A 22,996-nucleotide genomic window follows, 5' to 3' on the forward strand; every position below is an offset into this window, starting at 1 on the left:
CCTTGTGCCACCAGATGGTGCAAGAGAGGCGAGCACTAAAACTCAGAGTCCCTGCTCTGGCCAATATCCCAGTCACCACTCGGTGGCGCCCAAGAGACACGACTCTCCACTCCTCCAGTTTCGGCTGAGTTCTTAAAGCAGCAGCACCACAGTCCTCCTCGTCCTCCAGGTTGCCATCCAACCGGGGAAGGAGCCGCCCGGGACTCCAGCAATTGAACCGAGCGTAGAGGGGCTGGCCCAAGGGGCCTCTCACTGTCCGCGGGATGAACCTCTGCCGCAGCAGCTGACAATCACAGGGCCCAAAGACGGCCCAACCTCCCTCGTCGGTCTCCAGCCACTGGTCTCCAGCCCCAAGCGTTTGCCGCAGCCGCGATTTTTCAGCCGCACCAGCAAGCTTCAGCCTGGGGCCCGGGTAGGGGGATGATTCTGTTGCTGTGCCGCCAACTTCAGCCTGGTAGGTGACCCTGGTAGGGTCTTCTGCCCCTCCTCGCCCAAACCAGGCGGGGGGGGGGGACCCACTGGGGAGCGCCGGGTCTGAAGCACGCTGAAAAACGCCGAGACACAGAGCAGGAGCAGGCAATCCAAAGGGGGGGGGGCGTAGGAACTCCCGCAAGGACCCTCGGCATTGGGGCCCCTGCCGCGGCCTGCGCAAATGCGCCCCCCGGCTCACGTTGGTCTCCTTCCCCCTGCAGTGATGACTCTCGCCGGGGAGGCATCCAACGCAAGTCCAGTGCTGGAACTGGCACGTGTGGCTGCCACAGCCCTTCTCCTTTTTCTCTTTTTCTTCCGTTCTGCTGCCGATAAGCATCAGGCTGCTCTCCCAAGAGAGGGGGGAAGGAAAAAGACTAACCCCCAGCCCCCCAAAACAGCAAGGGGGAGAACGCTCCATAAGCCAGGAGCACTCATAGTCCAATGACCAGGCGGAGCTCTAAGCCCCAGCGTCTGTCCGAGCCGCCATGCTTACACATGAACTTACAGGTTACAACTTTGAGTTGGTTGAAATATTGAAAACTTTAGGATAATCATAGGAAGAAACAACCACCGATGAAAGGTCTACTTTGAAAACGGAACAAAATCTAGAGTCCGTTCAGGTTGTTTCATTTTTCATTAAAATAGAGGTTATATTGTTAACTGATTTTGATAGCCTGGGACAGGTTCTCTCTTTTTTTGTTAGGATAATTATAAAATTATGCGTGGGGTAGAAACAGTTGACAAAAGGAAATTTGTCTTCCTTTTCCAGAAGACTAGCCCTCAAGATCCTCCAATGAAGCTGATGCGCAGTAGGTTCAAGATGCACAGAAGGAAATTCCGTTACTTTGAGGGATTAAAATGTGGAATTTGCTGCCCCAGGAATAACAGCTTTAAAAGGAGATCTGATAGATTCACGGAGGACAATTCTATCAATGGTTACTCGCCATGGTGACTGAGGAGAGCCTCCACACTCAGAGGTAGTCAAACTCTGAACCTCAGAGCCAGGAGGCAACATCAGGGGGATGTCGTTGGCTATCCAGAGAAACTGGTTGGCCACAGTGTGAGGCAGGATGCTGGTCTAGATGGACAACCAGTCTAATCCTGCAGGGCTCTTAGGTTGTTATGAAGGGCTTGGCCTCTATGTCTCTATGCCCTATTGTTGGCTCTCTAGAGCAGCCTTTTTCATCCTCTGGACCACGGAGGACCCCTTGAAATAATTTTTCAGGCTTCAAGGTGCTCCAGAAGTGATGTCAGCTGGCCACGCCTCCCTGAAACACCTCTGCAATTGACAGGTCACCAGAAGTCACATCATCCCCTGCATTAACAGTCCAACTCAAGGAGGACTGAGGTGGGGGAGAGACAGGAGGTGATTTAAGATGGGGGTAGGTGAGCAGGTTTTGCCCCCTCCCAGGTGCAGAAACCACAGGAGAACTCACTCGTGCTCGAGAGGGGGGAGGGAGGGAAACCAATGTAAGTGGCCAGTTCCCTAGCTCGTGGCAAAGAAGAAGAAGGAGAAGAAGGAGAAGGAGAAGGAGAAGGAGAAGGAGAAGGAGAAGGAGAAGGAGAAGAAGAGTTGGTTCTTATATGGTGCTTTTCTCTACCTGAAGGAGTCTCAAAGCACCTTCCAATCACCTTCCATTTCTCTTCCCACAACAGACACCCTGTGAGGGAGGGGACGCTGAGAGACCCCCGAGATCACTGAAGAAGAAGAAGAGTTGGTTCTTATATGCCACTTTTCTCTCCCCGAAGGAGAGAAAAGTCGCCTTCCCTTTCTTCTCCCCACAACAGACACCCTGTGGGGTGGGTGAGGCTGAGAGAGCCCTGAGATTATTGCTCAGTCAGAACAACTTCATCAGTACTGTGGCAAGCCGAGTGTCACCCAGCTGGCTGCATGTGGAAGAGAAGCAGGGAATCCAACCCATGTTCCTAACCACTACAGCAAGTTCTTTAAGGCAGGAGTTGAAAGGCTGCGGACCCCCTCTGGAGCTCCCATGGACCCCTGGTTGGGAACTGCTTGGCCCCTGGGTGAGACAGGAGGCTGGACTAGATGGACCCTCCCTGGTCTGACCCAGCAAGATCCTTCTTATGTTTGTGGCTGTATGTATCTGCACCTGTTTTCCTTGTCCCAAATAATGAAGATGCCAAAATGTGTATACTCAGATCCTTTTTTCCAGTGAGGAAATGGAAGGGCTCGGGCATGGAAGGAAAAAGATTAACTGAAGGAAAGAACGTTTTGCTGTGAAGCTGACATTTGTGTGAGTCCTCCTCCAGAGACAGGACTTGGGTGTGGCAGGGGAGGACCAGAGCGGCTACCTTTGGCAGGAGGGTGTTGTGCATTACTGAAGAGTGCCAAGAGTGGACGCCTGAATCAAAGCAATTATTCAATTTTGGGGGGTGGGAAACTGCGGCGGACACAATCGTTCTGTGATGCGGTCACAGCCATATTGATAAAATCAAAATTTCAGGCCCACACAGACATGCTGCTGTTCTGCCAGCCCATTTAAAGCCCCTGCGGTGACCCATCTTGATCTATGCACAGGTTCTAATATTGAGTTGGTATTTTGTTTACAGAAACACTGAGAACGTCCCAGTTAAAAGGTGCCCACGTCAAGGAGAACCCTCCAGTCTAAATTCCCACAGAGATGGTCTTACCTGACATATCCAGGTGCTCAAGGTTTGGACACAGAGACACCACATTGAAGACAGCCTCGTTGGAAATATTGTAGCAACCGGACACCTCCAGCTGCCTCAGTTCTGGACAGCACTGGGCTATGGTGTCCAGCCCCCTGTCCGTGAGCCGCCTGCAGCCACTGACCAGGACCGCCTCCAGCATAAGGCAGACATTGGGTGTGTCCTGGCAGAGTCGCCGGGTCAGAACTTTCAGTGCCCTGTCCACATTGATGGTCTCGCCGGTCAGGCGGATGGTCCTCCAAAGACGTGGGTCCCAAGCCAGATTGTACCAGCGGCGGCACACCCGGCTGCAGCGGCAGAGCTGATTTGTGGGCAAGAAGGAGAAAATCTGGATCACAGCCTGGTCTGGGAGCCGATCTATGTTGGCCTTCTCCTTCTGAAGCCGAGAGGCTGACCGGATGAGGGGGTGGGCGAGGCGGGTCAGAGGAGGCGAGTGAACCATCGCAATGGTCTCCCCGGTGACAGAAGAGGAGGAGGTGGAAGATTCTCTGCCATTCTGGAAGCTGTGAGAATTTGGCGGACATATAAATGCTGGGCTGGGTGTGCTGACGGTGCGCATGCTCAGGTCGGAATCTGAAAGAAACCACAGGGTGGGTTGATGAACGTGTGCTGTTAGTGGGACCCAGGTTTTGCAGTAGAACAAAGACTTGCCCTCTTCAGTCACAAGAGTTTTGCCTCATGGTCAAAAGGCAAGCAGCTTAGATGCATACAAGCCAGATGCTCTGCTTATTTAAGAACATAAAGGTAAAGGCAAAGGTATCCCCTGTGCAAGCACCGGGTCATGTCTGACCCTCGGGGTAACGCCCTCCAGCGTTTTCATGGCAGACTCAATACGGGGTGGTTTGCCAGTGCCTTCCCCAGTCATTACCATTTACCCCCCAGCAACAAGCTGGGTACTCACTTTACCGACCTCGGAAGGATGGAAGGCTGAGTCAACCTTGAGCTGGCTGCTGGGATCGAACTCATGGGCAAAGCTTCAGACGGCATGTTGGCTGCCTTACCACCCTGCGGCACAAGAGGCTCTTTTATTTAAGAACACAGGAGAAGATATTTTGGATTAGATCCAGCCCAACTCTGTGTCGCACAATGGGCAAATCACGGCCCCAGGCAGACTGTTCCATCAATACCTTGTGGCTAACAGCCAGAGAGGGAGCTCTGCTACACATAAGAACATAAAAGAAGCCATGCTGGATCAGGTCAGTTGTCCATCCAGTCCAACACAAAGTGGCCAAAAGCCAGATACCATCAGGAAGTCCACCAGCGGAGACATCTGGCATACCAAGCACCAAGAATACAGACCATCCCCTCCCCAAATATAAGAACAGAAGAGCAGCCATGTTGGATTAGGCTCAAGGCCCATCCAGTCCAACACTCTGTGCCACACAGCAGCTAAAGCCCAGGTGCCCCCAGGAGGGCCAAGACTCCAGAAGGCCTCCCACTGTTACCCCCCAAACAGCCTATTCCCGAAATAGTGTTCCATCGACACCTTGCGAATCAGAGCCACCTCTGTCCTGCAGGTCCATCCAATTCCACCTTGAAGCTGTCTATACTGGTAGCTGCCACCGCGTCCTGTGGAAATTAATTCCAGGGTTTCACGGCTTTGGGTGAAGAAGTATTCCCATTTCTGTGTTCTAAATTTACTAATCATTAATTTAATTCACTGACCCTCACGCCCCAAATTTAACATGGCATTATTCAAATATTCCTTTCATGATCATAGTAATGACTGTAACAACCTGCACCGTGTTAGCTTGGTGTCGTGGTTAGGAGTGCGGACTTCTAATCTGGCGAGTCGGGTTTGAATCTGCGCTTCCTCCACATGCAGCCAGCTGGGTGATTTTGGGCTCACCACGGCACTGATAAAGCTGTTCTGACCGAGCAGTGATATCAGCGCTCTCTCAGCCTCACCCACCCCACAGGGTGTCTGTTGTGGGGAGAGGAAAGGGAAGGCGATTGGAAGCCACTTTGAGACTCCTCCTGGTAGAGAAAAGCAGCATATAAGAACCAACACTTCTTCTTTTTAATGGGATTTCCATACGCGAACACAAAGATATCTACTGCCAACCTTCCCTCCAGTTATCTTTAGGATGATTTAAAAAACACGGTGTCAGTATTGAAAACCCAAGGACCCCGAAGATACACAGCTGTCAGTCAAAATAGTCTAGAGATCCTCTCCAGGCAATTAGTTCAAGGGGCGCACGGCTAATTTGATGATACCCAGGGGGGGGGGGGGGATGCTGTTTTTTTAATACCCTGCTTTTCACTGCCCAAAGGAGCCCCTAAGCAGTTTACAAAAACCTTTCTCTTTCTCTCCCCACAACAAGCACATTGTGAGGTAGGTGGGGCTGAGAGAGCTCTAAGAGAATTTCTATATAAAAGATTTGATCCAAGATTCAGACTTGCATCCCCCAACATTGGCTGGTTGCCAAATCCCTATACTGCTTTATGCCGATGATGTAGTTCTTCTTTCAAGAACCCCCATAGGGATTAGGTGAATGCTCAAAAAACTTGCCCAAAATTGTGAATAAGAACACCTTGAAATTAACTATCCAGCCATGGTATTTGGAAAAGGTCCAAAATTTAGAACATGGATGTTAAATGGGCACAAAATTGAACAAGTAACCAAATTTAAATATTTAGGTGTATATATTCAAGCCACTCTCTGCCGTGCCGCCGAAAAAACGACTCACTAATCAACAGTTGCTTTCCAAACGTTGACAAGGTTCCCCATGATGTTCTGATGGATAAGTTGAAGGACTGCAATCTGGATTTTCAGATAGTTAGGTGGATAGGGAATTGGTTAGAGAACCGCACTCAAAGAGTTGTTGTCAATGGTGTTTCATCAGACTGGAGAGAGGTGAGTAGCGGGGTACCTCAGGGCTCGGTGCTCGGCCCGGTACTTTTTAACATATTTATTCATGATCTAGATGAGGGGGTGGAGGGACTACTCATCAAGTTTGCAGACAACACCAAATTGGGAGGACTGGCAAATACTCCGGAAGATAGAGACAGAGTTCAAGGAGATCTGAACACAATGGAAAAATGGGCAAATGAGAACAAGATGCAATTTAATAAAGATAAGTGTAAAGTTCTGCATCTGGGTCAGAAAAATGAAAAGCATGCCTACTGGATGGGGGATACGCTTCTAGGTAGCACTGTGTGTGAACGAGACCTTGGGGTACTTGTGGATTGTAAACTAAACATGAGCAGGCAGTGTGATGCAGCGGTAAAAAAGGCAAATGCCATTTTGGGCTGTATCAACAGGGGCATTACATCAAGATCACAAGATGTCATAGTCCCATTGTATACGGTACTGGTCAGACCACACCTGGAGTACTGTGTGCAGTTCTGGAGGCCTCACTTCAAGAAGGACGTAGATAAAATTGAAAGGGTACAGAGGCGAGCAACGAAGATGATCTGGGGCCAAGGGACCAAGCCCTATGAAGATTGGTTGAGGGACTTGGGAATGTTCAGCCTGGAGAAAAGGAGGTTGAGAGGGGACATGATAGCCCTCTTTAAGTATGTGAAAGGTTGTCACTTGGAGGAGGGCAGGATGCTGTTCCCGTTGGCTGCAGAGGAGAGGACACGCAGTAATGGGTTTAAACTACAAGTACAACGATATAGGCTACAGATCAGGAAAAAGGTTTTCACAGTGAGAGTAATTCAGCAGTGGAATAGTCTGCCTAAGTAGGTGGTGAGCTCCTCCTCACTGGCAGTCTTCAGGCAAAGGTTGAATACACACTTTTCTTGGATGCTTTAGGATGCTTAGAGCTGATCCTGTGTTGAACAGGGGGTTGGCCTGAGGTACCCCGCTACTCACCTCCCTCCAGTCTGATGAAACACCACTGACAACACAGTAAACAAAAACAGGCTCCATACAAATAGCCACAGCTCCTTCACTGAGAGGCAAATATCCCCTCTGGAAAGGCAGTTTCCTGCAATGAGAGAAGAGCCGGTGAGGGGAAAGATTTCTCTAGTGTCAGGGGATGTCGAAGAGGATGGCGTAACAATGTTGAAATTCTCGAAATCAGTCAGGTAGCCATTCAAATACCTTGAAAACATTAGGGGAACTCTAAAGCGTACAATAACTGTTATCACACACGTTGATAGCATCCCCAGACACAGATGATGGCCAAAGCCTGAGAACTCTATAGCTGATAAAAGACTATACATACTTGATTGCATGTTGCATGAAAGCCATTTGCTTAGTGCAGGAGGCAGCGCTCAGTGCCGCCCCCCTGGCAAAAGGAGTCAAACACGGATCCATTCTAGTACCTCGACTTTTCAACTGCCAGATTCATTCCATGGTGCGGGCCTTATCCAGTCCAAATTTCCACCCTCCCAGACAAGCAAGCAGAGCAATCTCCACCTCAGTATAAGCAGATGATGCAGGAATCCCAAAAGGAGGAGTGGGCAACTAGAGGTCCACAATTCAGATTCTCACCAACTGATGAGATGAAAGCAGCGGGCACACTTGATAGTAGTGACCATGTAATTTTGGATTTGCAATCTTGGGGAAGAGAACAACTGGACGTAGTCAGACGACCTCCGTTGCCAGCTGGATCAGGGCGGATCGGTGCTGCTTATATATATTTTTTAAATATTATTTTTATTTTTGTTGTATATAAGCGCTTACAAAAGATAGAAAGAAAGAGAAAAAGAAACAACCAGCTGAGCAATTATTGATCCATGTAAAGGTATATGTTATTATCTTAAAGAAGAGAGAAAAAAATAGCCAGTACTTATAAGGGTACAATCTATTATTATCCCAAATAATATATAGTCAGTTCCCATCGTATATCAGCCTTAACCTATAGGTTACTGCTGCCTTTTCTAAGAGAGACCAAGTAATTGTTCCACTGTTCATCACATTCTTCAGGTGGTCGCAAAAGGTGGAATTGTGCTCTTTTCCATGATGTATCTGCTGGCAGGTCTTGAAGTATTTGTGTTTCTTCCTTGTTGTCAGGTTGCACAGAGATATCTCTTGATTGCTTCCTGTGTGCAGTCGCCTTTGAGTAGACTCTGTTTATTTTGTCAATCTGAATCTCTTCCTCCTCTAAATAGTCTTCCAGGCTTTTGGTGCTTTCCTTCCTTAAATCTGTTTTCCCAAATTCTTCCAAGGTGCTTTTGATTTTTACATTCCTAGCTCTCTCCCACTCCTGTTGATTAACTTCCAGACATTGAATACAACATGTATTGTTGGCTGAGCTGTGTTTTCATCAGCTGTTTTTTTCAAACCGTCGATTCTGTCTAAGAGCTCTTTCTTGGTGTCTTGGATTTCCTTTTCCACCTTTTTGACTGCTTTCAGTATCACTGAGTTCCCTTCACATAACAAATGAAGAATCTGTGCCTTAGTTAATTTTTCCATAGTTCTAAACAGTCACAGATTATAAACAGAAAGTCTCGCGAGGTCTCGCGGGAGTTTGGGCGATCCAAAATTATCAGTTTGTCAATCTCCATGTCAAGTCAGCGTCCCCCACTGAATTCTCTCCAACAAATCTTTAAACTCTCTCTTTTCTTTAAGCTCTTTCTTTGTTTGTTTAACGAGTGTATTTAGCTGGCTTGCCTCCTGTCCGAAGAAAGGATTCCCTTGTAAATTGGTTAGGGGGGGAGGAGGAGGGCTGGTGCCAGGCTCCAAAGAGTAGGAAAACAAACAGAAAACTCACAGTCTTTATGCCGCCAACCTTCCCAGACTCTGGCTCCTGTCAGTCTGGTGAGAGATAATCTGGGAAGAATGCAGGATCAGCTGGTCATTTTAGGCTTAGAAAGTTGTTTACGACAAGGACACCATCATGACCTTGAGCACAGGCAGCGGAGATCCGGAGAACTCAGTCTCCGCGGATCTGTAGGACCCTCAGGATGCCGTTCCCGGTTCCTGGGGTGACCAACAAGCGAGATTTGCGTATCTGCTCAGGTCTGCCAGGTGCATTTGCTCCTGACCCTCTGCTTGGCTCAAGAGCTCGGCACGGACTGGGCTACTACGGCGCCATCTTCAGTTGTTCCGGTGCTGCTTATAGATCTCTCAGCAGCGTTTGACACAGTCGACCATGAGCTTGTAGCTCACCGCCTCACCGATGCCGGGATCAGAGGGACTGCCCTTCAGTGGCTGATCTCCTTTCTCTGATTGCGGACAGAGGGTAATGATTGCGGACAGAGGGTAACATTAGGAGAGAGCTCATGAAGCGTCACTGGAGTCCCCCAGGGGGCAATTCTCCACTGGCGTGCAGAGTCCCCCAGGGGGCAATTCTCTCTCCAACCTTATTTAACATCTTTATGTGTTCTCTTGACCAGCTGCTGTGGAAGTTTGGCCTGGGTTGCCATCAATATGCTGATGACACCCAGGTCTTCCTCCTCATGGATGGCCACCCTGACTCTCCCCCTGAAACATTAGCCAGCTGCCTGGAAGCAGTGACAGAATGGCTTAAGCAGAGTCATTTGAAGTTCAGCCCTTCAACGATGGAGGGCCTATGGCTGGGCAGGAAAGGTCCAAGCGAGGAAGTGCACCTTCCCAATCTGGATGGAGTACAGCTAACAGTGGCCCACACCACCAGGAACCTGGGAGTGATACTTGATGCCTCCCTCTCAATGGAGGCTCAGATCATGACGGTAGCATGTCTGGCATTTTACCACCTCTGACAAGCCAAACTACTAGCACCCTACTTGGCCCCGGAACACCTAGCCACAGTGATCCATGCAATGGTCACTTCTAGACTTGACTTCTGTAACTCGCTCTACGCTGGCTTGCCTTTATCCTTGATCCAGAAACTACAATTAGTCCAGAACGTGGCTGCCAGGGTCCTCACAGCAACACCTCAGAGGTCCCACATCCAGTCCATTCTCCAGCAGCTGTGCTGGCTCCCAATTGAGAGCCAGTTTGGTGTAGTGGTTAGGAGTGCCGACTTCTAATCTGGCATGCCGGGTTCGATTCTGCACTCCCCCACATGCAGCCAGCTGGGTGACCTTGGGCTAGTCACAGCACTGATAAAACTGTTCTGACCGGGCAGTGATATCAGCGCTCTCTCAGCCTCACCCACCCCACAGGGTGTCTGTTGTGGGGAGAGGAATGGGAAGGCGACTGTAAGCCGCTTTGAGCCTCCTTCGGGTAGGGAAAAGCGGCATATAAGAACCAACTCTTCTTCTTCTTCTGAATTCCGGATCAGGCTTAAGGCTTTGGTTATCACCTTCAAGGCCATATGCAGTCTGGGCCCGATATATCTGAGGGATCGTGTGCTACCCTAGCTTGGCACATGCAGGGTTAGTGCAAGTGCACGGTTACAAAGTCAAGCAAGTTCAAAGCGCGTACCAGAGAGTAGTCAAAAGTCCAGTCCGGGTCTTATCAGGAATTGCTAGTGGATGAAGTCCAAAGGAGAACCGAAAGAGTTGCCATTTATCTTTACCAAGGTCCAGCCGGGAATCTGTGGAGCATTCAATCAAAGCGTAGTCTAGTTGGGTAAAGCAGGGTCAAGCCGGGAATCAGTCAAGCAGAGCTTCGCTGAAGCGTCGGGGAGCAGGAAACCAGTCAAGGCAACGGGTGGACATGTGCACAAAGTTGCAGCCACACTGGGAAGCACTTTGGCTGTGCTTAAGAACAAGCTGAGCTGTCACACCAAGTGACTGCACCTGGCACTCAGCCTTCCTCCGATGAATGAGCCCCACCTGAGCCCAACCTAGCCTGTTGGTGTAGTCTAAGCCAAGCACTTTGCCTGCGTGTTGCCAACGTTGTCCTCCTGCATTCCCTCCTGCGCTCTGGAGAGGAATCTGGGCTGTTCAGGGGTGTTGCTGCAGGCTGAGGTAATGCTGGTGCAGAGGGCATGGTGCTTGTCTGGCTGGGACCTGGTTGTGGCTCCCTATCGGGACTTGCCTCTCTAAGCAGCACCCTGCTGCTTTGCTCCAGCTCCTCCACTTCTTCCTCTGAGGGAGCTGGCACAATGAGCTCAGGCAGTGGTGCAGAGGCACCCTCTGGAGACGGGGCCATGACAGATCGCCTCTCCACCTACACCCCTCAAAGAGCCTTGCGCTCTCCCTCCTCCAACCTCCTGGTGGTCCCTAACCCCAAGGAAGCCCACTTGACCTCAACCAGGGCCACAGCCTTTTCCATTCTGGCCCCCACCTGGTAGAACGAGCTCCCAGAGGAGATCAGGGCCCTGACAGAACTAAAGGCGTTCCACAGGGCATGCAAAAGGGAGCTCCTCCATCAGGCATTTGGTTGAGGTCGACCTATCCACTTTCAAAGTAAGAAAAAGAATAGGGTTATGGTAGGATCATTGTGGGGATCATTGTGAAATAGCAACAGGTGATGAAGAGGGGGCTCAGCTGCTCAATTCCTACTTCTCAGTCTTCTCTTGTGAGGGCTGTCATGCTCAATGTGGCAAAATCATATCACATGATGAGGGATGGGAGTTGCCGCCTAGGATCACTATAGGGCTGGTCCATAAAAACCTAGATTCTTCAAATGAAATGAAGTCCTCTGGTCTTAATGCAAGGGTACTAAAGGAACTTGCAGATGTAATTTCTGAAACTGTCCATTATTTTTGACAATTCTAGGAGAACAGGTGAAGTGCCAAAAGACTGGAGGTGAGCAAATATTTTCTCATCTTCAAGAAGGGGGAAAAGGAAGATCTGGGGGACCACCAACCCACCAGCTTGATGTCTATAGCTGGCAAAACTTTAGAACACATCATCAAACAGTCGGTCCTTGAGCAGCTAGAGCAGATGGCTGTGATTATTAAGAGTCAGTATGGCTTCCTCAAGAACAAGTCATGTCAGACTAACCCTATCTCTTTTCTTTTATATGGTTACTACCTTGCTAGATCAGGGGAATGCTGTGGACATTGTTTACCTTGATTTCAGTAAGGCTTTTGATAGGGTTCCACATGATATTCTTATTGACAAGCTGGTAAAATGTGGTATGGATCCTAATTCTGTCAGGTGGATTGATAACTGGTTGACAGTTATCGTACCCAGAGTATACTTGTTAATGGTGCAGCATCTTCTTGGAGAAGAGTGACAAGTGGAGTCACCTCGGGATCTGTCCTGGGGCCTGTATTGTTCAATATATTTATAAAGAATTTGGATGAAGGAATAGAGGGGGTACTTATTCCATTTGCAGATGATATTAAACTGGGAGGGATAGTAAACACACCAGAAGACAGAATCAGGATACAGGAGGATCTTGACAGGCTAGAAAAGTTGGCTAAAATGAATTCCAATAGTGAAAAATGTAGAATTCTTGGGGTTTGATTTTTTATTTATTTATACAAAACAAAAGGTAGGTAACAATAGACAGTCCAGTGTCTGATCTTCCATCTTGCATTCCATACACCTCTGTGTTCTATTTACAGTCCCATCTCAAATGACCTTATCAGGGAAGCTATGACGTTTCCATCTTGTAGCCATGCTTTTCTAATTCAGCTCTTAAGTGATTGGAGAAATCATCATCCCTGTTGTCTTCCCACACGTGGGCATCTGCATCTTCATTTAAACCAGCCCAGTCTTCGGCAGGAAACTCCTCGAACTCGTCGTCCTATTCCAGAAGCCCCAAATCAACAGGCTGTTTCTTTTCTGACATCATTGGCGTCGGCCTCGCTCCTCCGCCTGCCCTAAAATTCTTCATTTAGGTAGGAAAAATCAAATGCATTATTATCAGATGAGGGAAACCTGCCTTGGCAGTAGCATGTGCGAAAAGGATCTAGGAGTCTTAGTAGATCATACACTGAACACGAGTCAGCAGTTTGACACTCAGTGGCTAAAAAGGCAAATGGGATTTTGGGTTGTATCAAATGGAGTATCGTGTCCAGATCACGGGAGGTGATGGTACCGCTGTACTTTGCTCTGGTTCGGCCTCACTTGGAGAACTGTGTTCAGTTTTGGGCACCCCTCAACTGAAGAAACAGACTGGGGTGTCCAGAGGAGGGCAACAAGGATGGTGAGGGGTTTGGAGACCAAGATGTATGAAGAAAGGTTGAGGGAGCTTGGACTGTTTAGCCTGGAGAGGAGACGACTGAGAGGATATTTGATCACCATCTTCAAATACTTGAAGGGCTGTCACATAGAGGATGGAGCAGAGTTGTTTGCTGTTGCCCCAGAGCGTTGAACCTGACCCAATGGGATGAAAGTCATTCAAAACAAATTTCAGCTTAACATTTGGAAGAAGTTCCTGACAGAGTGGTTCCTCAGTGGAACAGGCTTCCTCAGGAGGTGATGGGTTCTCCTTCTTTGGAAGTTCTTAAGTAGAGGATAGATGGTCATCTGACAGAAATGCTTATTCTGTTAACTTAGGCAGGTGATGAGTGGGTGGGCTGAAGGGAGTGTGGCCCTTTCTTGGGCCCTGCCCTGCAAAGGAGTGGAACGGAAATGCTGATTGCCACTTTGGAGTCAGAAGGCAAATTTCTTCCAAACCAGACTGACCAGGGATTCTGTGGTTTTCTTTTGCCGGGGGGGGGGGCATCATCTGGACATAGAATTGGGGTCACTGTAGGTGGACAGGTATTTCCTGCATTCTGAAGGGGGTTGTTGTTGTTGTTGTTATTTAGTTTTCTTATCCACCGCTCCCAGAATTGGCTCACAGGAGGTTACAACAGGAATAAAATCCAAATACATAAAACAGAAAAAACATAAAACCAAATCCCAATCTACTCCAGCTATGAGAAAAGAAATTTTAAAAGCTTCTACTGCCCATGTCCTCAGCTCTTCCAGGAGCTCATTCCACGAGGTCAGGGCCAGGCCAACCTCTCATGGACCAGGAATCACCAACAGGTTAGAACCCACAGAACGCAAGGCCTGCAGGGAGCATAAGGCAACAGGAGGTCCCTCAGATATATGGGACCCAGACCGCGAAGGGCCTTGAAGGTCAAAACCAAAACCTTCAACTTGATCCAGGCCTCAACCGGCAACCAATGCAGCTGCCTCAGCCCCGGCTGGATATGGGTCCTCCCAGCTGCACTCTGCACCAGCTGCCATTTCGGAATAGATGACCCTGGGGTCCCTTCCAATTCTATGATCCTATGAATTTTATCTCACTTCCAAGTAGGCCTGAGGAGCACACTCTGAGCCAGCGGTCCGCAACCTTTTGGCTGCTGCGGACCGCTGCTCCAGAGTGGGGTGAGAGGGCGGTTCGGGGGGCCGCGCACGCACAGCAGCCCCAGTGCAAACGCGCATGCGCGGACTGCCGCGCATGCACGCTTGCGCCCAGCAGGGGCGCAAACACGCGTGTGCGGCAGTCCGCGCACGCGTGTTTGCGCCGCCGCCATGCCGGCAGCCACGGCTCCCCCTCCCGGCCCCTCCGGGCCGCCAGCCAATCGGCCGCCAAAGTGGCCGATTAGCTTGTGGCTTGGCAAGCTTCTCTTCCCCCCCCTCCCGAAACAAGAAGCTTGCCGGGCCGCGAGCTAATCGGCTGCTTTGGCGAGCTTCTCGCTTCGGGGGGGGGGAGGGAAGAAGGAGCCGTGGCCTGGCGCCAAGGCCTTCGTGGCCCTGCACCGGGCCGTGGCCCGCGGGTTGGGGACCACTGCTCTGAGCCATTACCATATCCTGCCAAGAGGAACAACGTGTCAACCATAGTCCACAAGAGTCACCTTTACCGAAAGGCATCAAAGGCAGAGATGGCAGATTGAGGGACGTGATACGGAATAAATCCTTTCAGTCCTTCCAATCCTTGGATGTTGTCTTCCAGTCGACACGGTCATGGAGAGCCCAAGCAGTGAGTGTAGGCAGAGAATGCTTACAGAAGCTCCCTCAGCTACTCTGAGTTACTTCTTCAGAAAACGAACTTCATGTGTCCGTGGTTTTCCAGGGAAAGGTGTCTCCCCAAGTAACGTGCGGTCCCACCTCTGTCTTGACAACCTTCGCCCTCTAGGAGCCATTTGAGTTTCTGCGGTCGATATTTTGAGTCCTCCGGCTGGAGGCAGGGATGGCCTTTCTCGGGGCACACATGCGGGTTAAAAGAAAACAACTATAAACCCCTGGGGGCTCTTTGCGATGACCAGAATTCAAATTGGCTGAGAACTGTCACTGAAAAATGTCAAGAGTATCGCTTTCGTCCTTCACCGCTGTTCCAGCTTGGCTTCCAGAAAGCCAGAGGAATACTGGAGCGATGGATTTGTAGCCTGGCCCTTCAGTCTGAAGGGGGCCTGGCTCCAGCGGCATTTCACTGGAATATATCTTACCCTTCTGGACAGCAAACTAAGTAAGTCCCGAAATATCAAAGAATATTCCCTCTGGCACGCTTCAGCGTCCTGCCCTCAGCCTTTTCCTTATTCGCAATGGGTGTCTCCCTGCCCAACAGGAACAACGGGGCCTGCAGAGCCCCTCCGATCCTTCTAGGAAGGCCTGCAGCATCCTGCCTGTCAGCAGATGCCTACGGCCTTGAGCCAGGCTGAATTATTAGGTCACCGTCAATTTTATGTACTGATCTAAGTATTGTATGTGGCAAGGTTTTAAACTGAGATTATAGCAAAATATACTGAAAACTGAATTACTATTATTAAAATTGTGAGAAGAAGGATTATAAAGACGGGGCTAAAGCAGACCTACATAAAACGTAGAGCTACAAATGCCACCTGCAGACTTCTTATCCTGGTTGCAGGGGATCCTGGCTGTAACCCCCTGTTCTTGGTCCACCTCTGCACCTCCCTCCTGATATTACTTTAATGAGCATGCAGAGAAATTCCAAACAGAAAACTGGGTGAGGCTTCCTCCAAAACCTCTTAATCAGCCCTTGGCAGAGAGGCCCGGAAACGGCAGCTCAGGACACTGGACTGACCTTTCCCCTCGTTATGACCAAAGCACTGTTTTCCCTGGGTGTAGACAGCAGCCTCCTCCCATCCCATACAGCAGCACCGGATCACTGCCTCACTATTAGGAAAACAGAGTAGGATTCTCACTGTGTCCTCCCCACCTTTAGTGGAACCTTTGATTATAGAATCCTAGAGTGGGAAGGGTCCATGCAGGCCATCTAGTCCCACCCCCTGCTCAGTGCAGGATCAGCCTCCAGCATCCAGGAGAAGGATCTGTTCAGCCGCTGCTTGAATTTTTCAAATATCGATGGTTATTTCCACTTCTGGATATCGCGGGGGAAAGGATCAATCATGCATGTTGCAGAGGGAAAATTTAAAGCAGCCAACATCAAAGTGGAAATCAAATTCAGTGTAGACAGCAGGGTTTTATTCGGACTGGGAGCAGGTAAAAAGCCCCTGGTGAAGGTCAGATTCAAATTCAAGAAACGTTCCTGGACTGCTAAGTTGAGGAAGGGGGCCAAAAGTCAGAACAAAGTCAGCTGGGGGATTCAACTTGGCAGGAAACAGCAGCAACACCAAGGCGTGGAAGAGGCCAGTCTGCTGGGGCCGCCAACTTTTGGCAAGAACCAACCAATGGGACTGCCTCTTTGCCTGTTAACGCAAGGCCAACAGATTCAACTGGAGGGCAACATTCAAGCAGAGCCTCCCAGTCTTTTCTCTCTTGTTGAAGAAATCTGGAAATGATTTCTCCTGAAGCCCGTTCTGTCCCTTGCCACTTGGCAAGAGCCGCTTTTTGCTTCCCGTATTTTGAACAGAACTAAAAATACCACGGTTGCCTTTGTTTAACAAACAAAACTCAGCCACAGGCAGAGGTGGAGGCTGCCAAGCTGTTTTGCATCAGCCTCTTTGCCAGCCCAGCAAAGGCCTGTCATGGCCACCAAGTCTATGAGGGGGTGGCGGGTGGGACAGTCCGACTCCAGACAAGCACCAGGAATCACACGAGGCCCCTGAGACGACATCATCATCATGGATAATAATTCTGGGTTAAATTAAACACAGAGACTGGAGTGTTGATCAGTTAAGCTGATCAGTTAAAACTCCACAATAGAGGCACCGATGGCTCCTTAGGAAGAAAGAGGTTTGCCTTCAGAGTGGATCACAGATTATTTCCCCACTCTTTGACCCTGGAGACTGTCTCCTAGTAAAACCCTCTCATACCAAAAGGGAACCCACCAAGGTAAGCAAAGGTTTCTGAAGAGACAGGCAGAGGCACTATTCCCTGAGTTGAGTGAGCTCTAGCGAGAGCAGGAGCACGTGCCCATCCGGATCCAGGGCAGCCTCTGGGGGCCCTTTCCCCTGAGCTCTCTTCCAGTTGGGCTGCAGCCCAACTTTACGGCTGCATCACACTGCCTGCTCAGATGCAGCTGACAGTCCACAAGTCCCCCAAGGTCCCTCGTTCCCACCCGCTGATACCTGGCAGTGTCCCTCCCACCCTGTAGGCAGGATTCTCATTTTTGCGATCCAGATTTAGAACTTGGCACTTATCGAATTGCATCGTATTATAACAGAGAATGAGGTGGCTGGATGGACTCTCTGAAGCAGTCGGTGCAAACTTAAATGGACTCCGGGGAATGGGAGAGGACAGGAAGGCCTGGAGGATCATTGTCCAGGGGGTCGCGATGGGTCGGACACAACTTCGCACATAACAACAACAACAACAACAATCGTGTTATAATTTGCATCACGTTCTAACTTTTCCAGCATGTTCAGATCTTGTTGAAGATCAGCTCCCAAGTCAGGGGGAAGACCACGACACGCCCACGACGCGGCAAAGTCCCAGGCAGACAGGCCTGCCCATGACTGACCAGCGGTCTGACTGAGGAACAGGCAGTTTCGTGTGTTTGCATTCATTCTTGTCCCACAAGGCAGTGTTGCCCAACCCCCAGACAGCGGCCCGGTACCGGGCTGCGGAGCCCTCAGTACTGCGCTGCTTTGGCAGCCGATTCGCTCAAGCCTAGGGGAGAGGGAGGGGACCAGGAGGGGCGGGAGTGCAACACTCGCCGCGCAACACTCACCTTTAGGCACAAACGCGCAGGTGCGGAGCTGCCATGCCTGCGCGTTTGCGCCCGTGCCTCCCTCCCCAGTGCGCTGTTTGCCAGTGGGCGCAAATGCGTAGGTGTGCCTGCACGTTTGCGCCTGCCAGTGAGCATTGCACTGCAGGGGGGAGGGGAGGCACGGGCACAAATGTGCAGACACGGCAGGTCCATGCTTGCGCGTTTGCGCCTGCCGGTGAGTGCCACGCAGTGAGTGCCGCTCTCCCTCTTCCCCCCGCCCCCTGGTTCCCGGGCCTCCCTCTCCCCTCCCCGGTTCCCGGCCTGAAAAAGGTTGGGAACCACTGCCACAAGGGAAACTGGAGAGAGGCGCACAAAACAAGTGGCTTCCTTCCAGTGGGGAGGGACAGAAGAAGGGAGAACATGTTCCAGCAGTCCCACATGGTTTAGCTAGGCTTGGTGTGTCTGCACACGTCCTTCCCTGGATGACGCAGGACTCATCTGTGCATGTACCTCCTTCCCTATCTGGCATGGGGCAAGGGTGGACATGGGGCAGTTTCCCAATGGCATGCATGACCAATCTCAGCGTTGGAGGCAGGGGAAAGTGTGTGGAAGAGAAGAGGAAAGTGTCCTTTCCCAGTCCTATGACTCCAGACAGAATCACTCTGCTTTCCAATGACATGCGGCTGCTGGGTTCCCCTGCCTGCCACCAGATTCTGCCCCCAGCAGCTTATCCACTGGCAAAGAGGAGGAGGACTTAACAGGAGGACACCCACATCTCATCATCTGTGTGGCACAGGAAGTGACATCATCACACCAGCAACATTCACGTGATGCTCTGGTATTTGGGCATCATCTATGCATGGAATCGGGGTCACTGTGGGCAGGCAGGGAGTTGTGAATGTCCTGCATTCTGCAGGGGGTTGGACTAGATGACCCTGGAGGCCCCATAGAACTCTGTGATTCTATGACTGTGAAAAACTATAACGTAGAAGCTGGTTTGAACATAGAGTCTTTGCCCAAATGACAGAGCATCACCTGGGTGTCGTCGGTGGGACAGCATCACTTCTTATGCATCTTTGTCAATTAGGCTTAGAATTTTATCTTTTTGCTCATAAGTCCCCCTCCCCTCAGTTGCCAGGAGGGCCCTGGCAGTCCTACCACGAAGATACTATTTGGCTCAGAGGCAGTGGCCAGAGCTCATCTTGTCAGCCTTCCCTCTCTTGCTTGACTGAAAATATTACTTCCTTAAACAGGAGTCAATGACCAGGACCTTCATACAAAACTCCAGCAACATGGCAAAATAAAGGTGATGGTAGAACAGACCAGAGGATATGACTGGTACAGATATTTTCTGCCTTTTTCAAACACCTCAAACCATCTAGAATGCAGCCCAATTTTATATGTGGCAACAGATCTTATACATAGACAACATCCTCATGGGACATGGCAGGCCTTCCTTTGATGCTCTCCTCTTTGATCTTCCATCCTTGAGGACAGTTCCTTTGCTGGGAGCCTCACTGAGGTCAGATAAAACAAGGTAGGCATTCCGGCTTCCTTCCTGACAGGGAGAATTTCTCCTTGGTTTAGTTCATTCTCAAGGGACAGAAACATAATCTCTTCATGTAGAAACATTGGCCCGTGAGTGGGAGAGGCCATTGCACCCATGGGAGACAAGCCAACTTCTGAGGGTCTCAATCAGGTTTTGCCTCCTGAAGTGTATAAATAAGCAGATAATCAAATATAGGCACATAAAGTCGCTGTACAACACAGAGTTGACCAGGATACATTTTTCTCCCTCTTGCAAAATGTCCTGGGGAACTCGCAGGCTGCTGTGTGAGGCGGGAGGCTGGGCTGATATTCTCATGAAGGCCTTGGCCTCTGTCATGTTGCTGACCCTCCTCGAGGAAACGGTGGCCGCACTAGATGGCCCCCTAGTCTCACCTAGCAGGTCTCTTCTAATGGTTTTCATGAAGGCCTCGGCCTCTCTGCCCTGTGGCTGGCCAGTCAGAGAAATTGGTTGGCCTAGATGGATCCTCCCTGGTGTGATCCAGCAGGGCTCTTCTGGTGTTCCACCAAACACGACAATCTCCCTCTGAAATTTCTGGTGCTGTTTCTTTTTATTATAAATATATATATATATAAGAGTGGAATTGCAAAGAATGTAAACTTGATGAGGGGATCCAACTGTACAATAAAACAAGAAAGGGACTTGTGGAGTCAGATTGTTTTACTGGAAGCAACCCCAGTCTGCCCTTTACTCCTAACTGAGTGTACAGTCTTGGTCTTCAATAACAAGGACCCAAACATTTATGAGAACTATTAGACGTTGTTTATAAAGGTTTATTTGTCTGTCTCCTATACTTTTTTTACTGCTTCCCACCCTCTTTTCTTTGCATATAGCAAACAATTCACTGTTTAGATTTCTAATGGAGGGTTGGCCACATCCAATTTTTGTTTCCTGAACGAAAATCACTCTTATATCCACAATGATCTGGAGATATTGAACTTTCATGGAATCTGGAATGCCAGCTTTACAAGGAGAGCTATATACATAAACATGTGTTTGACTCAGGCATAGGCAGAGGGCTTTTGTAGTGTTGCTGGAAGAGGGAAATAAGCATACGGACATAAGACATCTTGGATCAGGCCAGTGGCCCCTCCAGTCCAACACTCTGTGTCACACAGTGACCCAAACCAAGGGGCCATCAGGAGGTCCACCAGTGGGGCCAGACGTTTGGGTGAAGAAGGAACTCTGTGTGAGATTAACAGTCTTATGAACACTGGAGTGTACAGCCCTAAATCTGAACTGAATTCTTTTGAGTTTTTGATTTTGGTTCCAGAATATTTCATGAAACATCTCAGTACATTACACAGAATTTCACTGGGGGGGGGGTGTTTTTATTGCCCAGATGACGGATGCTTTTCAGCATGATGCAAAATGCCAAAGGGCTGACTTTTAAAGCCCCAGAGAAGAGGCCTCACAAGAGGAAGACATAGAGGGGAACCAGGAAATTACAGGCCAGTAGCCTAACATTTGTCCCAGGCAAATTAGTAGCAAATGCCACCCTGCAGGGTTCCCTGGAGCAGTTTTCGTAGAGTTTTCGGCAGACTGCTGTCCCCAGGATGATGTCACCTCTTCTGGATTGCACCAGAAATTCCACACTGACACGGTGAGTGATGGTTGTGTCCTGTCATGTGGCAGGCCTGTTTCTGTCCATGGGTCAACTGAGTCTCAGCAGTCAATCAGAGCAATCCATTCTGCATGAGCAAATTGATTTATGTATTGTTAAATGTATAGGCCTCCGCTCTGTGCTGGGGTGGTTTACAACATTTTAAAATTCAGTTTAAAAGACAATATAAAAACAATCAAGCAATAACTACATTGTAATGCTCCCTGTGTTCAGTGGTGGGATTTTGCTCGGGGGTGGGGGTGGGGGTGGGGGTGGAGGAGGGAGGCCCAAAGGGTTTAGCCTGCTTGTTCTGGCCTGGTGGAAGAGGGCCATTTTGCAGGTCCTGCCGCACTTGAGTGGTCCCATCCTGTCCCGGACCTCAAGGGGCCACGGATTCCATGAGGACCTCCATCCTTGCGGGGTTTAGCTTCAGTCAGCTCGGCTGGAGCCCTCCTGTCTCTAACTCCAGGCACTTGGCCAGGGAATCTGAGGATGTCTCTGGCTGCCTGCCCACGAGCAGAGAGGACTGGGTGACTTCCTCAGTCCATCCCTCCAAACCGGCTGTGCAAGAGGGCGCATACCAGCACTGGAGAGGGGACCCAAGGGAGGCAGGCCGGGCCAGACCCACCTCAGCTGAGACTGGGGGAGTACATGGTTTGGCCGCGCAGAGCAGCAGGTGGCCAGTTGTCGGATTCCTGCATGGAAACCAGCCCTGCCTGCCGGCCGCCCTGTTCTCGGCATCCTGGCCCCGGCTGCCCGGAGGCTGCGCTTCCGCCATGTCCAGCAGAGGGCGCAGTCTTATTGCTGCCGTTGCCATGGGGACGGTTCTGGTTTGTTTTGGTGTGCGGAGTTAAAAGGAACAGGCCAGGTGGGAGAAAGGGGGGGGGCTGCTAGCTCTGCGGGAGCACCTCTGCCTGCTGACGGGAGCAGCCCATGGGGCGGGCGCGTGGCTCTCCTGTGCCGTGGCCATGGTTGTGGCAGCGCACGAGCACTCAGCTTCCCAAGGGCTGGCGGCACCTGGTGCGTGGTCATGAGGCCACTGCTCCATGCTCTTGCCAGGGGCCCATTAGCCAGCCATCCTGCAGTCGCCTGCCTGCCTGGCGTTGCTGCCACGGCCTCCCCCCCCCACTCCCCAGGGGTCCTCCATGCCCATGACCGTGGCTTTTGCCAGCAGTTCACAGTCTTGTTAGAGCTGTTCTCACAGAGCAATCTTTCTCAGAGCGCTCTCAGCCCCTTCTCCCTCACAGGGTGTCTGTTGTGGGGAGAGCAAGGGCAGGTGCCTGGAAGCCACTTGGGGACTCCTTCAGGCAGAAGTGGGGTAAAAAAACCAACCCTTCTTCTACGATGGTGGGGGTTAGGACATTCCTTGCACCTTCCCAACATAGAATCATAGAATAACAGAGTTGGAAGGGACCTCCTGCATCATCTAGTCCAACCCCCTGCACTATGCAGGACACTCACAGCCCTGTCACTAATCCACTGTCACCTGCCACCCCCTTGAGCCTTCCCAGAATCAGCCTCTCCGTCAGATGGCTCCCCAGACTCTGCTTAAAGATTTCCAAAGATGGAGAACCCACCACCTCCCGAGGAAGCTTGTTCCACTGAGAAACCGCTCTAATGGTCAGGAACTTCTTCGGGATGTTTAGATGGAATCTCTTTTGAATTAATTTCATCCCATTCATTCTGGTCTGTCCCTCCGGGGCAAGAGAGAACAACTCTGCTCCATCCTCCATATGGCACCCTTTTAAATACTTGAAAATGGTTATCAGATCCCCTCTCAGTCGTCTCCTCTCCAGGCTAAACAGACCAAGCTCCCCCAACCTTTCTTCATATGTCTTGGTCTCCAAACCCCTCACCATCTTTGTTGCCCTCCTCTGGA

The 22,996-nt window shown here is 50.3% G+C and overlaps 1 protein-coding gene across 9 annotated transcripts in view; it reads right to left on the reverse strand.

Annotated features, from left to right (window-relative positions):
* FBXL7 (F-box and leucine rich repeat protein 7) overlaps positions 1 to 22,996 on the reverse strand; it is a 195,659-nt gene that overhangs the window by 16,453 nt on the left and 156,210 nt on the right. For all 9 annotated transcript variants that reach the window (XM_077353325.1, XM_077353327.1, XM_077353326.1 and 6 more), the window contains one exon: positions 3,124 to 3,735. In XM_077353325.1, the coding sequence (XP_077209440.1) occupies positions 3,124 to 3,721 (598 nt within the window). In that variant the 5' untranslated portion in view covers positions 3,722 to 3,735. The remainder of the gene's footprint in view (positions 1 to 3,123; positions 3,736 to 22,996) is intronic.

Source organism: Paroedura picta, chromosome 9, assembly GCF_049243985.1.
Source record: "Paroedura picta isolate Pp20150507F chromosome 9, Ppicta_v3.0, whole genome shotgun sequence".
NCBI lineage: Eukaryota > Metazoa > Chordata > Lepidosauria > Squamata > Gekkonidae > Paroedura > Paroedura picta.